The sequence below is a fragment of the Catharus ustulatus genome, chromosome 2, assembly GCF_009819885.2.
Source record: "Catharus ustulatus isolate bCatUst1 chromosome 2, bCatUst1.pri.v2, whole genome shotgun sequence".
Classification (NCBI taxonomy): Eukaryota; Metazoa; Chordata; class Aves; order Passeriformes; family Turdidae; genus Catharus; species Catharus ustulatus.
The window spans coordinates 32,244,110-32,259,458 of NC_046222.1; the positions used below are offsets into that span (position 1 = coordinate 32,244,110).

General features: G+C 41.1%; 1 protein-coding gene across 1 annotated transcript in view; it reads left to right on the plus strand.

Annotated features, from left to right (window-relative positions):
* Positions 1–3,430: 3,430 nt before the first annotated feature.
* The window catches only part of ACER3 (alkaline ceramidase 3), a 58,547-nt gene continuing 46,628 nt past the window's right edge, over positions 3,431–15,349 (plus strand). The window contains exon 1 of the mRNA XM_033051486.1: positions 3,431–3,628. Within this exon, the coding sequence (XP_032907377.1) occupies positions 3,526–3,628 (103 nt within the window). The 5' untranslated portion in view covers positions 3,431–3,525. The remainder of the gene's footprint in view (positions 3,629–15,349) is intronic.

Here is a 15,349-nt window from a genome sequence, read left to right on the forward strand (position 1 = left end):
TGTTCAGCCTTGGAAAAGGTTCCAGGGAGACTTTAGTGCTCCTTCCAGTACCTAAAGGGGCCCCAAGAGAGCTGGAGAGGAACTTTTGACAAGGGCATGGAGTCTTAGGGCAAGGGGAGATGGTTTTTGAACTGGCAGAAGGCAGACTCAGATTAGATACTAAGGAAATTCTTTTATGTGAAGGTGGTGAGGCACAGGAATAGGTTGTCTGGTTAAACTCTGGATGTCCATCCCTGAAATTATTCGAGGCTTTGAGCAACCTGGTCTTTTAGAAGGTGTTCCTGCCTACAATGGGGGTGGGGGGTTGGAACTAAAGGATCCTTAAAATCCCTTCCAACTCTAACATTCTGTGGTAATTACCTGTAAAATTTGAACAGGCAATATGTAGGACAAAATTCAGTTTTATTTTTATGACTGATATCTTTATTTTAACATTATGAGAACCAAGCACTGAAAACATCTTTGAGATTTTATATCAATTTTATCTTCCGCTTTGCACACATACACTGATAAGAGGGAATAAGTACAGTCTTCCCCAAAATATATCTCCATAACGAGTTCTAAACAATCTGCTCATTAGGTCTCATTTTATGCAGAAATAAAACAACCAGCAGCACAAGCCATGATAAAGTGTTTGCACAAAGCAGAGATAAAAGTGTTCCTCAGGTGTCATTCCCTGAATTTACCTGATCACAAGGAGCTGAACACGTGCCATTCTTGCACAGCAGTGCTTTCCCATTGCCAAGCAAAATACTACTGGATCCACACACTAAAGTGACAGGACTTTTCCCTCTAGTGGTGTAAACTGACATGATTCAATTACCCACTCATCAGTTAAGCCACAAGGTTTCAGGGCAACATTAAACTGGATGGAAAGAGGATCCTTTGCCACAGGCAACCTGAGGCCACAGGAAACCACTCCATCGGCATGACAAGCACATTTTTAGTAATACTGAAAATACGCATTTCAGTAGCACTGTTTGGTTTTTGCTATTTCAGAAACAAGACATTCCCTCCATAGATTGTACAGATCAAAGAACACCCAAAGCCCAGACAGAGGTAGGTTTGATCCTTTAATCAGATAGACCCCATTTAGATGCAAAGAACTTTATGCTGCCACATTATATCCAATACAGTAATGGACAGAACAAGGCGTAGCTCAAGGTTACAGAGGAAAAATACTGATTTTAATATGTATACTTGTCACAGCTGAAGCACTCAAAGTTGGTTTTGTGGAAGTCAAGTTTACCTCTACAAAACTTTCAGGGGAAAAAAAAGTATCTATTGCAATAGTTTGGGGCTGCCTCTTCAACACCATCCTTCTGAGTGCAGTGACTGAAAGGTTTGTCAGAGTTCAAAAGCAAAGGACCAAGCCACAGAACAAGGCAGAAATAAATGCATATTGTGATGAAGATGACTACATAAACATGCCAAATAAATAAAAATTCCCTAGTGAATGGGATTAGGGCCTAGCTATGAATTTTTCTTGTATTTCAGCAAAAATCAGAATGGATGATAACCTACATTGTTGGTATCTACCACATAAAATCCTTCATTAATTTATTTTGCCCAGTTTTAAAGCTAATTTCATGTCTGACTACTTTTCCTAGTGTGATGGCAAATCCTCTCATGGCCAGCACGCACATGATGAGAAAAGAAACAAGCACCAATATTTTAAAATATTTATTTAAAGCAACTGTAATTCAATATTATAAAAGTTGCCTACATTTTTCCACGTTTTTGCCATTTTTGCTCCTGGTGAATAAATATTTAACTATTAGTTAATATTTTAAATATTTCACTGTTCTCTCCTTAGTTTCTGAACAACTGCAATTTCAAATTTTTAATCATTTTTCTATCAAGAACTTCTAATCTTAAAATGGTTTATCATGAGAACAAAAATCAGAGTCCTACAAACTTCCTTATTATATAAACTGAACCTTCAAAAGTCTGAAAAGCTAAAGTGTATCAAGCAGGCCAGAATCCTCCTCATTGTTTACAGCTTGTTTTATGTATCTCAATCAGTCTGGTACTCTTCCAGACCCCAATCTTGAAAGTCTAAATCCGTGGAAGTAATCTAGGACTGAAAAATATAAGAAGACAGGTCTGCATATAAAAATCTACAGGGATTTGATATGTTTTGACAATTTAGGTGCATTGTCATTGGCATCACTAAAATAAATTTTATTTTAGTGCTTTATAGCATGATGAAAAGTAGTGATATATGTTAAATACATCTGTACCTGATGCTGGAAGCAATTATATACAAACTGAACTTCAGAAGGCAAGATAGTCTTCAAAATAGATGTGAACATTCTGAAACAGCAGTATTTACAGTATGAAAGGTCTGTGCTTAGACTGGCATTTCTTAGCATACAGAAGGAAAGGTGAGAAGAAATGAGATGTGGAAAAGGAAGCCTGTGTATTTATATGCAGGTATAACAAATTCTGCTGGCCAGCAGGGTGTAAGCAGTGTGTACAGCCCCCAGGGCCTGCTCAAAGGTTCTCCTCAAGTCTTTGGATTGCCTTCTGAAACACAAAACCCACGCAGTATTATCAGGCCTTTACTGGTACACTTTATTCTTTTCCCTTGTGTCTCAAGTCTTTCCATTTTTAGATTGTACTTCCCTCTGGATACCAACTCTGCTTGAGAAGCACTTTGCATATTATGGGTGTAAGTATAGTACACACGTAGTAAGCACTGAGGAAACTAAATAAGGCATCAGTGAGAGGAAAACCCCCCTTTAGTAGGCAGTGCTATAAAAAAACTCCTTCCGTCTCCCAGCCCACGACTATGAGCAACACTTGCCTCTTCATTGCCTTCAGGAAGAAATTCTTCACTGTGAGGGTGGTGAGGCACTGGCACAGGCTGCCCAGGGAAGTTGTTGATGCCCCATCCCTGGCAGTGCTCAAGGCCAGGTTGGATGGGACTTCGAGCAACCTGGGATAGTGGAAGGTGTCCCTGTCCAAGGCAGGGGGTTGGGACTGGGTGGTCCTTAAGGTCCCTTTCAACACAAATCATTCTATGATGTTGTGAAGCTGTGTTTCAACAACATGAAGGCAGCAGGCTGCCTCGCTCGCCTTACATGAAATCTTTAAGGAAAATCGGAGTGGAAAGCTGAGGAAAGAAACCTCCTCACTGCCCCCGGACCGGCTTGAAGAGCGGATAAGGAGAGCGCCGTGATGTTGCAAGTCCCGACTCATCCTCACAGGGGCATCGCGCGGGTTCCCTGAAAGCCAGGCATACGCCGCGCCGGTGTTTCCCCACAGACGTTCCCCGCAGAATTTCTCCACAGACTTTCCCCACACCCACACTTCCCACCACGCAGCGTTTCCCGACCCCGCCTGCTCCGTCCGGCAGGCCGCAGCCCGTCCCCATGGCGACCGCGGCTCCGCCCCGCCGGGCGGGCCCAGCGCCGGCCCCGCCCGCTCTCCCGCCGCCGCCGCTGCGCTCCGGGCCCGGCGCCCTTCGCTCTCCGCTTCCCCTGTGCCCTGGCTCCGCTCTAGCCTGGAGTGGGCGCCGCGATGGCTCCGGCCGGCGACCGGGAGGGCTACTGGGGGTCGCCGACCTCTACCCTGGAGTGGTGCGAGGAGAACTACGCCGTCTCCTACTACATCGCTGAGTTCTGTGAGTGGCCTCTCCGGCCCCGGTTCCTGCCCTGGCCCGGGGGCCGCGTCCCACCGCCGCCTCCTTCTCCCTCTCCGCAGCCCTTAGTGCTCTCTCCCCGCGGCGGCGGAATCCCTCCTTCTCTTTGGCCCCTCTTTCCTGCGGGGTGACGGTGCCGCTGCCCCCAGCCGACCCTGGTGGCTGGAAATGGGTGTTTTCCATCGCCTTCCCCCACAAATCCGTGTCGGAAGCACGGGCTGGTGTTGCCCCTCTCTTCCCAGCGCGTTGTTTGGGCCCCCATCCCAAGCGTGTCCCTTCGGCCTGTGTCCGTAGGGATGGCGGGGCTGGAGCGGGGGTGCCGGGGGCGTGCGGGGGTGGCCGGGATGGGGTGGCCCGTGAGGTGGCTCCTGGGGGCTGTCAGGGAACTGCGGTGGTTGTGTGGCACCGCAGGCATGGTGAGGAGAGGGGTTCTGGCTGGAGTCGTGCTTGGGATGCACGCCGTGAAACCGCGTGAAACGGGACTGCTGCTCTGCTCCCCGTGAGTGGAACCATCTGCCCAGCCTGCACGGTCAAACCGGGTGCAACTGCTCAGGGAGAGAAAAGGTATCTTCCTATGCAAGATGTGTCTTCGTCCAGGGAAGACACCTTCCCCCAGCTGGTCTTCGGTGCCTCGCCATGAGCGTCATCAATCAGCTGGCTCTGCTGCAGGTGCTGGGAGTTAAGCGAGGCTTGGAGGGTCTCTCTGTTTCACGTAGTTGTCTTTCAGGATAGCTCAGAGCACTGGCAAGAGAGCAGGCCATTGGTTTGACATCAAAACTCTGTTATTCAGAAACAGTCAGGATTTAGCATGTTTTAGGGAAAGAAAGAAGGGGCTTCAACTACAGGGTCATCCATCAGATGCTTGAGAAAGGAGTGTCTTGCAGGTGATAAAGATCAAGCCCTATGTCACTGAGGTTTTGTTGAAAAACTAAATATTTTTGTGTCCTGGGCAGTGACTTTAAAGGGTGTAGTAATTATAATTATGAGCTGCTGCCTGGCAGACGCCCTGTACTACAAAAAACTTTCACACGTATAAGGTAGGTGGCTGCCTTTGAAGTGTTAGGGCCCTGGGTGCTAAAGCGACCAGGCTCACCTACCCTGAAGTGCTTGAAGTGGGCAATCTGCAGAGGCCTTTCACATAGCTGGGATGCTTCAGCAGCGGTTTGGAAGAGCTTGGCATGCAGAAGATGGAGGGTTCTTGGTATCCATGCCAAGCTGTGACTCCTGGTTGCAAACAGTGACATGGGTGAGGATCCAAAATGAATAGTTGTGAAAGAGGCTTCAGAGTGTAGGAATAGGAAGGAGAACAGGATCTGAAATGAACAACAGCAGCATAAGCAGCTTAGAAGCTCAGAGGAAAAAGGAAGTTGGTGTGTAGATTTATGACTGAGAAGAGGCAGGCTGGCTGAAAAGGAAACAAAATTAAATACTCTTAAAAAGGGACAAACTTAGAAGAATGAGACTTTTGCAGAGTGTGTAATTTTTGTGTTTTCCTTGTTGTCAAGCATAATTTGTGAGATAATTCTCATAGGGAAGAGGAAGTTCTGTTTCTTCACTAATGTAAAAATAAATTTGACTAGCATGTAAATTTTTAAAATAATCCCTGCATTGTTGGCCTTGTTAACTGATACTTTTTGTCTACTTTTGGATTATTCAGGAGAAGGGATATGAGGATGAGAGTAATGGGAGGCAAAAAGACTTGTGTTCTGAAGAAAAAGGGAGTAGCTATACAAGGTCTAGTCCCTCCTTATGGTTTTGGTATTTCGGACTGTGGTTTGTTGGTCTGTCAAGTTGCACTGAAAAAAAACCTGTGTATAAGGGCTGTGCTGTGTAAGATAAAGCGTTTAAATGGTCTAAGTTAAAAATGCAAAGCAGTAAGTAAGCCTGCTGTGGGTGTAGGGTTAGCTTAACAGCAGCTAATTTCAATCCAGATGCCAAGATGGGTTAGATTTTCTTCAGCAGTGGTTCTGTAACAGTGCTTTCAGGGTCTGAGGCAGTAAGTGTTGTGAAGATATTATTTGAAGTTTTACCTTACAGAAGACTGAAAATCAGTTTCTGACTTGGTACAACTCAGCTGATTGTAAAAGTTTTTGCATTAAATGTTTGTTATTAATGATTTATAAGAAACTTTGGAGGCCCAAAGATTGAAGAATACTGGCAGGTCCAAACCAAATAGGTAGCAGGCTGAAGAACCAAACAGAAAACTTGTTGTGAAAATTACATTTTTGTGCTATTTAGCAATTTGGTTTTAGCATGCTACTTTTAGTACAAAATTGCTACATTGTGTTCCAAAAGCCCACATGCAATTCCTTGCCATTCGCTCCTTAAAGAACTAGTGTAAATGATGGCAGCTTATCAATTGTATCTAGTGAGTCATGTGGAAGTGAGGCAAGGTGGTGGTACAGCACTTCATACTTGCATTTCCTTGATGTACCCCAAACACAATGGCATGCATTCAAAAGTTGTTTGTTTTGGGTTTTTTTTAATAATGAAAAATGTTTTTTCTTGCCTTTCTGAGTCTGCACCTAGTCAGTTTTTCTCCCCTGTGGAGGTGGATGACTAACTGCTCTACATCCGTCTGTGGAATGTTAAACCAATCGACATGGAAAGCCAGTTGAAAACAATTGTTTTGTGAGCTTAACTCTGTTAAGCCTTAAAGTGAGTCTTACATCCCCCACTGATCAAACCTATTGTATGGTGCAGTAATTCCTTTTTCAGGGTTTCTCATTGACTCCTGTGCGCTGGATGGTGAGTAGGCATGGTTTTGGGTTTTCTTCATTCTTTAAAACTAAACTTTTCCAGGTCCCAGTGCTTGAAAGCTGAATTATCCAAACTTTTGTACACTTGATTAAGAGAAATAGTAAAGGATAAACCCACCATCCTCCCACATAAGCAAATAGAAATAGGGCAAATGTAGGTTCTGGTTTTTAGCACTTATCCCTCAAATGTTACAGCTTACTCCTTATTTTAGCAGGGTTGATGTTTCAGGCCAGTTTAGCCCACATAGCATTGAGTTTTTGGGTCTGTTTTGTTGTGAATGTCTGTGACAGGAGCCTTACCCTTCTTGCATTCAGTCATCCCTGTAAGAAGAGTTTTTCCCGTAGAATATGATCAGTGAATATGACTAATCTTCACACATTCCTTTGCTGAAAGCATGTAGAGTAGTACCAATTCAAACAAGTATTTTAGGTTCAAAGGAGCCTTGTGTGGTACATGAGGGCTTATAATTCTCAGTCAGGAGGATTATGGGGGCGAATTTGTTGTTGTTATCAACAAAATGCTGTGTTCCAGTTTTGGATCAAACTTGACTCATGTTTCCAGTTATGTTGCTTTGAGCTATCATTGTCCACAAGTAATATGCATCATCTACAATATGTCTGGTTTAGAGATAGTATATCCTTATGCTGGCATTTACAACAGCAAGCATCAAGAACATTGCTTCAGGCTTCCCAAGGAATTGGTGAAATTGTTTCTTTTTGGCTTCTGGTCTTGTCTCAACATGTTCTGATATCTTTGTATAAGAAAATATTTCTTTTATTATTATGATTATTATCATTACCAGAGTTAAATGCATTAGCTTTTGTTTTCATTAGAGATCTGGTAAGCAACTTCTTGTAACTGGGATTTCCTTAAGGGACTCTTATTTAGGAAAAAACCTACCCATGTCATGAGAATCTGCCCATGTTTCTAGCTATTTTTGTTCTGCTTCCTTAAAGCCTTCTGATTTTTGCCTCAGACAAGAGATTGAGATAAGATTACCGTTACTCGTGTTGTTCAGTGTGAGATATCTCATTATCTCACATCTTGGAGGGCGCGGAGTGCCGTCCAAGCATTCTCTACATTGTGAACATTGACACAAAAATACTCTTTTTCTTTTTAGGCATTGTTCAGAGAAGACAGCTGCCAAAGATGCACAGATCTCTATTTTCCATGGGGATCATTACTTTAAAACATAAAAGCTTGCAAAATTTGCTTAATTTACCTCTCTTAATTTAGAAAAAGGTCATTAATGTTGAATTTGTACTGCCACGTATGGGTTGTCACTTGTTCCTTGCGGGTGTCCTGTTGCATTTTGCATTTTTTGCCAGAGGCTTTGGAAAGCAGCCAGAGACTGTTGGGCTAGGTACTCGCTATGTGAGAGTGAAAAAACTAAAATAAAGCTGTCTGCCTTCAAGAGCTCTGCCTGTTTTTTCAGTGATAAAGTGATAGATGAAGGAAACATCATCAAGTTTAATTGGGTGTGATCAGCCCAACTGTCTGGCTGAGATGGAGTGATTTAAAGATGACAAGACACAGATGAGTTCTAAAGAGTGGTTCAACAGAAGAAAATGTCACAGGCCTGTAGACTTTAAGACTGAAAGGGATTTGAGTATGCAAGTTTAATGACCGCATTGGAGGAAACCACATCACAACTTTCCTCTGGAAATTTATCTGGCTTCTTGAGGAAGCTCCCTCAGGTGAGGAGACACTGCAAGCAAAAAGGTTAAGGAAGCATTAAACTAATTGATGGTGAGTGTAAAGTCAAGTGAAGTGTGCAGAACAGTTCTCGTCTGTGCAGTGCATTTTAGGATGAACACTTCTAGCCTTTTATGCTGTGGACAAAAAGAAGTTGAAAGAAAGGCTTCTTTCTCCAAAGAATAATATAGCAGAAGCAAAATCATAAGCCAGATGGTCTCTGCTGTCATTTTTTTAATTATTTCTTTCTGTTTGATTTTGAACCAGTGGCAAATACTGTTGCATTAATTTATTTCCTTTCCTAGGCTGTAAAAGTACATTCTTGGCTTAAGCCTAAAAATAGTCTTGTCACAGTGTTTTGATGCATTTTGCCACCACTTGTGATTTATATATTATTTTTAATTCTTCCTTGCTTTTTATCTTTCATCCATGATGCACCTCTGCCTTTTATCTCATGACAGTTTAATTTTCAGTTTTCCCACCAGCCTTCATTGAAAGATGAGGTTGAAGGCTTTTGGAAAGCTGATTTCTCCAATCATCAGTTCTTACTTATCCATCATTTTATGGATATGCTTAAAACCTGGTAGATGCTGTGCTAATGGATCACATGTGTGTTTATCTACTAATATGTGTGTAGTTATTAAGCAACAATAAAATTCTTAAATATGGTTTAACAAAGCATTTGATTACTCTATAATTAGTGCTTCATATTCAGTACTTGTACAGCTGGCAGTTGGACATCTGCCACTCCAAATGGTAACAGAGCAGTGACATTTGTAAAATTTAATTTTTCTTATATGCAAACTGAGGCAGACAGATTTATGAGCTGCATTATATGAATTTATATTCATATAATATATATGTAATGTATATTTGTAGCTAGAAATAGGAAGATTAATTTAAAATAAATGATTGTAAAGGATCACTGCTGACTTTTAAGTTACTTTTAATGAGCTTTTAGTCACAGATTAAAATCTTTTGTCTTTTCAATCTTAATTGAAAGACAAAAAGTCTTTGGTTGGATTTGTTGTGTTGTATGTGTGAAACTGCTATTTATGTAATGCATTTTCTATATTTGCTGGTGCATTTCACAGATAAGTGGGAAAGTTTTGTTCTCCTTTTTTTTTTAAGAAGAAAGATTTAATTATCGATGCAAACATGTTCAAAGGAAGTCTGGTAATTGTCTCGAGTCCCAACAGCTCAGCAGTGTAGGGTTGTTTTATCTTGTGACACGTGCGAGTGCTCACACACTTGGCTGTTCCTCTGGCTGTCCCAGGACGATCATGGAAAGGTTTGTGGCTCATGAAAGGTTAATAGAAATGCAAAGAGTTCTTTTAATTCAAAATGTGTATCAAAACATGATATTATAATGCTAGAAGAGAACCCACTTGGAAGTGATTGTCAGGGCAAAGCGACTTACCTTAGATTGCCTTTAGCTGGGGGAATCTTTGCACCTGCCTCATTAATTGCACTCATTCTTCCATCCATTAGCAGAGAAGCTGAGCTGCTGCATGAATTAAAGGTACTTGCTTATTCTGTCTTTGTGGAAATACTACAAAGAGCAAAAGAATGTGTCAGGAAGAGAGAAATTCTAGAGAAGGTTGCAATAAAAAAAAATCAGAGCAATACTGTTTTAGTGTAAATCATTTACCATTGATTCATCTGAATATGCCCACATAGGCAAGCTCAGGGTAAAGGCGCAGTGATTTTGCTGGGTACTGTTTAGACTTAAGGTTTCAGGCACAGACCCTTCTTTGTACTTGAAAATGCAATTACAAATTTTCAGAGTTTTTGTGCTAGCTCAAAAAAAATGCAGTGTCTAACCTTGATATTTTTTTTTCTGTTTCTAGAAATTAATTTCCTTGAAGAAATATGCTGCATGTGCACTGTGACCAGTGACTAAAAAACTGATATTACTAAATGATCGTTGCAGCCTTCACCTCCAGGATCATGATCTGCTTTACAGTGAGGTCCATCATCCTCTGGCAGAGTACATACTTCAGCGTGTCTGGAGTTTGGGAGGCAGAAGTTGTTCTCTCTGTCAGTCTCGGTGGAGAGAGTCCACCCTTTGTACCCCTTCCTCAGCCTTACAAGATTCCTCTTCAGTTCATTGCCTCTCCACCAACTGGTGACTCAACCTGCCCTGCACATTGCAGTGCTTTCCTGAAGGAAATTCCAAACTTTATTTCAAATTTGAGATTAGTGTCCAGTCGCATGTCTATTTCCCAGCTGTGTCCTAGGGCTTTAGTTTCTTATATTTGGTTTCACATTGTTCCTTGGTTCCTTTGGACGTGTTTGTGAATGTATTGTCCTTGGAGTGACCCTGAAATGGTATATGCAGAGTGTGTGTCTCTTAAAGGATCTCTGTCTGGCTTTGTGAACAGGAAGGTATTTTCCCTTAGCCAGTCCAGGTTATAATGCGATTCTCCTCTCTAACCAGAGGAACTGGAGTAAGGGACAAGAGTGTGGCCTGATTAAGCTAGGCAAGGTTCAGGACTTTTATATTTGAGGAGGTGAGATTTAGATTTTTTCAGGCAGGTAAGCAGACAAGCAAAATTAGGAAAAGACATGGTGATAGGAGTGAGCTGAACATCTGTATGTTTTGTATGAATTTGGTATGAATTTTATATGTATTCCAACTAGTAGGATTTCAAGGTATCAACTTAATGGTCATAAGACATGACCCTAAAAGCTCTTTATACAGTGCTTTAATGAGCTCATTATTTGCAGTAAGCTAATGATGCCACTGCTCTGTAGGCCAGGTTTTTAGTAGTTGCCAATTCCAGTTTGATAAGGATTTACATTTGAACAAGCATCTGGAAAACAGATACAGTATTAGCTCAAAGAAGTCCTTTAGAGCACTGAGCATTAAAATTAGTCTGGACACTTTTCAGTCTTGGGACAGAGATATGTCTGTGTTAACCTGGCGAGCAAATGACATCTCTTTCTTCATCTCTTCTGGTCAACACCATTTGTTTGTTCAGGCAAAGACCTGCTTCCTGACTGGAAAGCATGCTATTGTGATCCCTTCAAATGGGTATTTTAAGCTTCATTGAGGAAACTCAAGGATAACTGAAAAATTACTTGCTTGTCTTTGAGAAAGAGGATCTGCAATTCTGGCTTGCTCTGAAATCAAATGGGTCATCTGCAACAGGAAGCTATAATGACCAACAGAACTGATGAACTGATTTTGTTGTCACAGAGTTTACATTTCTTGAAGGTAAAATGAGCATACCTTTCTTCTACAAGAACTTACCTTTTCTTGCACAGCAAACCTTTTCATGTTTGTGTAAGTCTCATTACAGATTTGATTATTCTTGGAGGGTGTTTGTAGTACTGCTCTCTTGCCAGATACTTCCAGGTCTGGTGCTGACCCCAGACTGCAACAGCCATGCTGCTCTGGGGGTTATTGCACACAGCTGCAGAGTGTATTTCTACTGATATTCCTGCATTCCTTCCACAGGATAATGAAGTTATTTCTTTTTTTAGATGTTTATTCTTATAGGCTTAAGAAAAAACCCACAAATATATAAATGTGGAGTTGCTCCAGGCAATATTTTGTTCATTAATGAAAAACTGATGTCTGTCTTTTTTTTTGTTTCCTTTTTTTCCAAGTCATTTCACAGTTGTGAAAATGAGCTGTATAAGCCAAAAGAATAAACTATATAAAATGTGCTGACCCCAGTGTGTGAGTAAACAGCCTGTAAAATCATAGAAGCAAAACTTTTTGATTTATTTTTTTCAATTTAGTAGCAAAAATGTAGAGAAGAGGTTGGCAATGCATTTCTGTTTGTACCAGTTTAATGCCATCTCCATAAGCTGCTACTAGCAGCAGCGGAGTGAGAGTTCAGGGCTTTCTTTAGAGGTAACAGAGCAAAAACCAGAGGATCATTGCTGGTTTGTGCTGGTGGTGAGTGCAGTGTCTCTCTACGAATCAATTCAATTGAATTCTGTCAATGCCTTGGAAAGCAGCAGAGAAATGCACTGTGGTAGTGAAATCATACAGCAGATGTTGTTTTCATTCACTTAAACAAACTGCTATGCCTTTGTGATCTGTGATACCACGGTTGCTTTTCACTCAGAGTTTTGGTGGCTGTTAAATCTTTCAAGGCCCAAGTTTTGTAATCCTCCAAGGCTCCTCAGAATACATTCTTCTGCACAATACATAACATCAGTGCAGTACAGAAATGCTGAAACTCTTGAGTCTATCCAAATTTAATTTTTTGTGTCCTCCCCCCCCAATTCTGTGCTGCAGAGAAATACTGTAAAGCAATTTCCATTTCTTAAACACATATCCTTCCAAGCTCTTCAGTGCTGATTTCCACTTGACTTTTGTATTTTTTATTTCTACAGTCTCAAGCATTTCCTCTGAAAGATATCCTCTGCCTGCCTTTGGGCCACCATTTGCATTGGGAACATGGTTAATTTGTATATGGTTTTCAACTATTTTGTATCTTATTCAGTAAAACAGATTTCTGCCCAAATTCCTTCCACCCAGTTTATGAACTATTATTGTGTAGGTACTATATTAATTTATATTTGTAACAAAAAGATAGTGTTTAAAGCTTGAACCTTCAGTGTATTTTATATCTCTTCCTTTATTTGGTTTAGACTGTGAGATACTTAAGGTATGAACTTTGATCTTACTATCTCTGTGTAGAAGCTTAGTTTTCCTTCCAGATAAATAACTTTTGCCAAGGTTTGTGGATGATAGATGATTGCCAGTCTTTTTCTTCTCATTTTTCAAGCATGAACAAGAGGGTTGTCTTGAAATGACAATTGGACAGTGACTAAAGAATACAGTTGGAATTAGTTGTAGACTAGGAGTGACAACCTTTGAGTCTTGCATTATTGAATTAATTGAGTACTGTTGAAAGTTCTTGCTGTAGGTTGTTATATTAACTGGAACAGGTTATTTGGAGAAATTAAGTATCTAAAGAGAGATTAGATATTTAGGAGTGAAGATGATGACTCCAGGTCACTTCTGTGATCAGTTCAGTTGCCTGTCATCACAGGTTTCGGGTAGCCTTAGGGTTTTTCATTTAAGGCAGCCCTGACAAAAACCAAAAGAACCCCCCAAAAAATAAAAAAAAACCCCAAACAAACAAAAAAAACCCACCAAAAAAAACCAAAGGGTGAATATCGCCAATCAATATTTCAGTTACTGCTGTGTGTCTGAATCAGGCTGGGGTTCCTGACCAGTTTCGTCATCCTCATGTGTTCTCCTAGAGTTGTCACGTAGTATCTCACCTTTAAGTTCCGGCTATCCAAGTAGAGCAAAAGAACAGTGTGAGTCATTAGTAGGACAGTCTTTAATTATTCTGGACACCCAGAGGAAATCCATATTGATAGTAACAAAGGGGGAAAAGCGAAAGGATTTGTGTTTTGAAGTCTGGAGCACTGGCACACCTTATTGAATGCTGCTCACAGTCCAGTGAGCACGTTGGGCTCCCCTAAGTCTCAGCTCTCCTCTGTCACTGCATAGTGCCTGGGACAGTGCTACCAGAGCCTGTGGGCTGATACAGCTTCTGTGCCTCAAGTTGGTTTTTCCATTGTAGGGAGGGTGACAGATGCTGTGTTGGATGTACTTGGTAGCTCAAAGCTGTCAGGTGCTAAAAGCTATGCTTGCTGCTCTGGACAGATCCTTAGACTTAGAGCAGTTGGTGCAGACATGGAACAGGAAGCCAGGATGCTGACACTAGCATAGGAGAAGAATGTCTGGAAGGAGTTAAGAATGATGAAAATTAAGTGGATGATCAATGTAATATATTGGTCACTGCTTAGTTTTAGCAGGGGCTGAACAGTAATCTCCATGTCTGTTATTTCCTTCCAGTCTAACATCATCAACCTGCCTTAAAATAACATTTAAAATACGCTTTATTTTGTTTTCCAGTAAAGGATATAAAAGAAGCAAATCTGCCCTTCAGCAACAAGCTTATTGCATGTAATATTCCAACTTTACATCATCTCAGCCTAATCTCTTTAGACTTTGATTGCATTTTCCAGATGTAAGCACTTGCTTTTAGCGAGCTTTCTAGATTGGTATTTCAAATGATCTGCCTATGTCAACTGTTTTTACTTTAAATTTGCTTTCAAAATCCTTCCAGGTGTACTTCAAAGTAATTGGTGTGCTTGCTATCATCTTAGATTCATGTTTATTAGGGAAATTATGCTTTCTTTCCGTGTGGTTTCCCACACCGTAGGAAAGCAATATTAAAGTGAGACAGGATGGCATAGAAGCTGGCTGTAATGCAAGTTTATTCCTTGCAGTCTGGTTAATTGAGAATAAAATGTCCTGTAAAGAAGGTGTGTACTATACTATCATATTTGTCAGAGCTGCTTCCTGCAGTCTCAGAAAAAATGGCCATGAATAGATTCTAGCGTCTTTATTATTGCATTTCTAAATACTGTTATTTTTCACGTGATGGTACATTCAAAATGCAAAAAGCATTTATTAATGTTCTATGATGCCCTGCATTTGTGACAGGCATTGGTGTGATAAACATGCAACTACAGTAAGATAGTAGGCTTCAGAAGGGAGACAGTACTTGACTTTTTAATTTAGGTGTTATAGCTATCCTTATTCTGGCCTATCACTTCAGAATATTTTCATCGCAATTGCTTTCATAATTATCTGTTGAACTTCACAGCTGGTCCTGCATATTTTTAATCTGCCCTTTTAATGCTCTTCTGGGGAAGAGCAGTTAATCCTCATCTCGGACTTCAGCCATGAAATGTTTTAAGACAGATCCCTCTGAAAAAGGCAGCAGTCACCCTTCCTCGGGAAAAGAAAAAAAATCTTTACAAGTTCTGAGGCTTTAGACCCTTTTTCTTTTGTGATAGCCTTTACGAATTCCAGGAGAAGTTCATTACATTAAACATGAGAATTGGTAACCCAAGCACTGTTCCTGGAAAGTACCCAGCTATTACTGTGACTGTATTTTCTACTTCGAAGCTTTACTTATGAGAAGTGGTGTGGTGAACTCATTCATTTTTATTGTGGCAGCTAAGGATGGTCAAGTGGCTAGAGGAACACACTGGCGTTTGAAAGTCCTGGCTTCAGTTTTGTGCAGGTTTCTTTGTGACTCAGACAGCTTTATCCAGCCTGTCTTGCAGGGCTATTGAGACAAAAGACTAGGGTTGCTTAGACTCTGAAGTAAAGGAGACTAAATAGGTGACGAACATGTTTTAGATTTGAGGGGAAAGAGTAAAAATTTCTTTGGCCCTGCAATGCGTTTCACTGTCTAA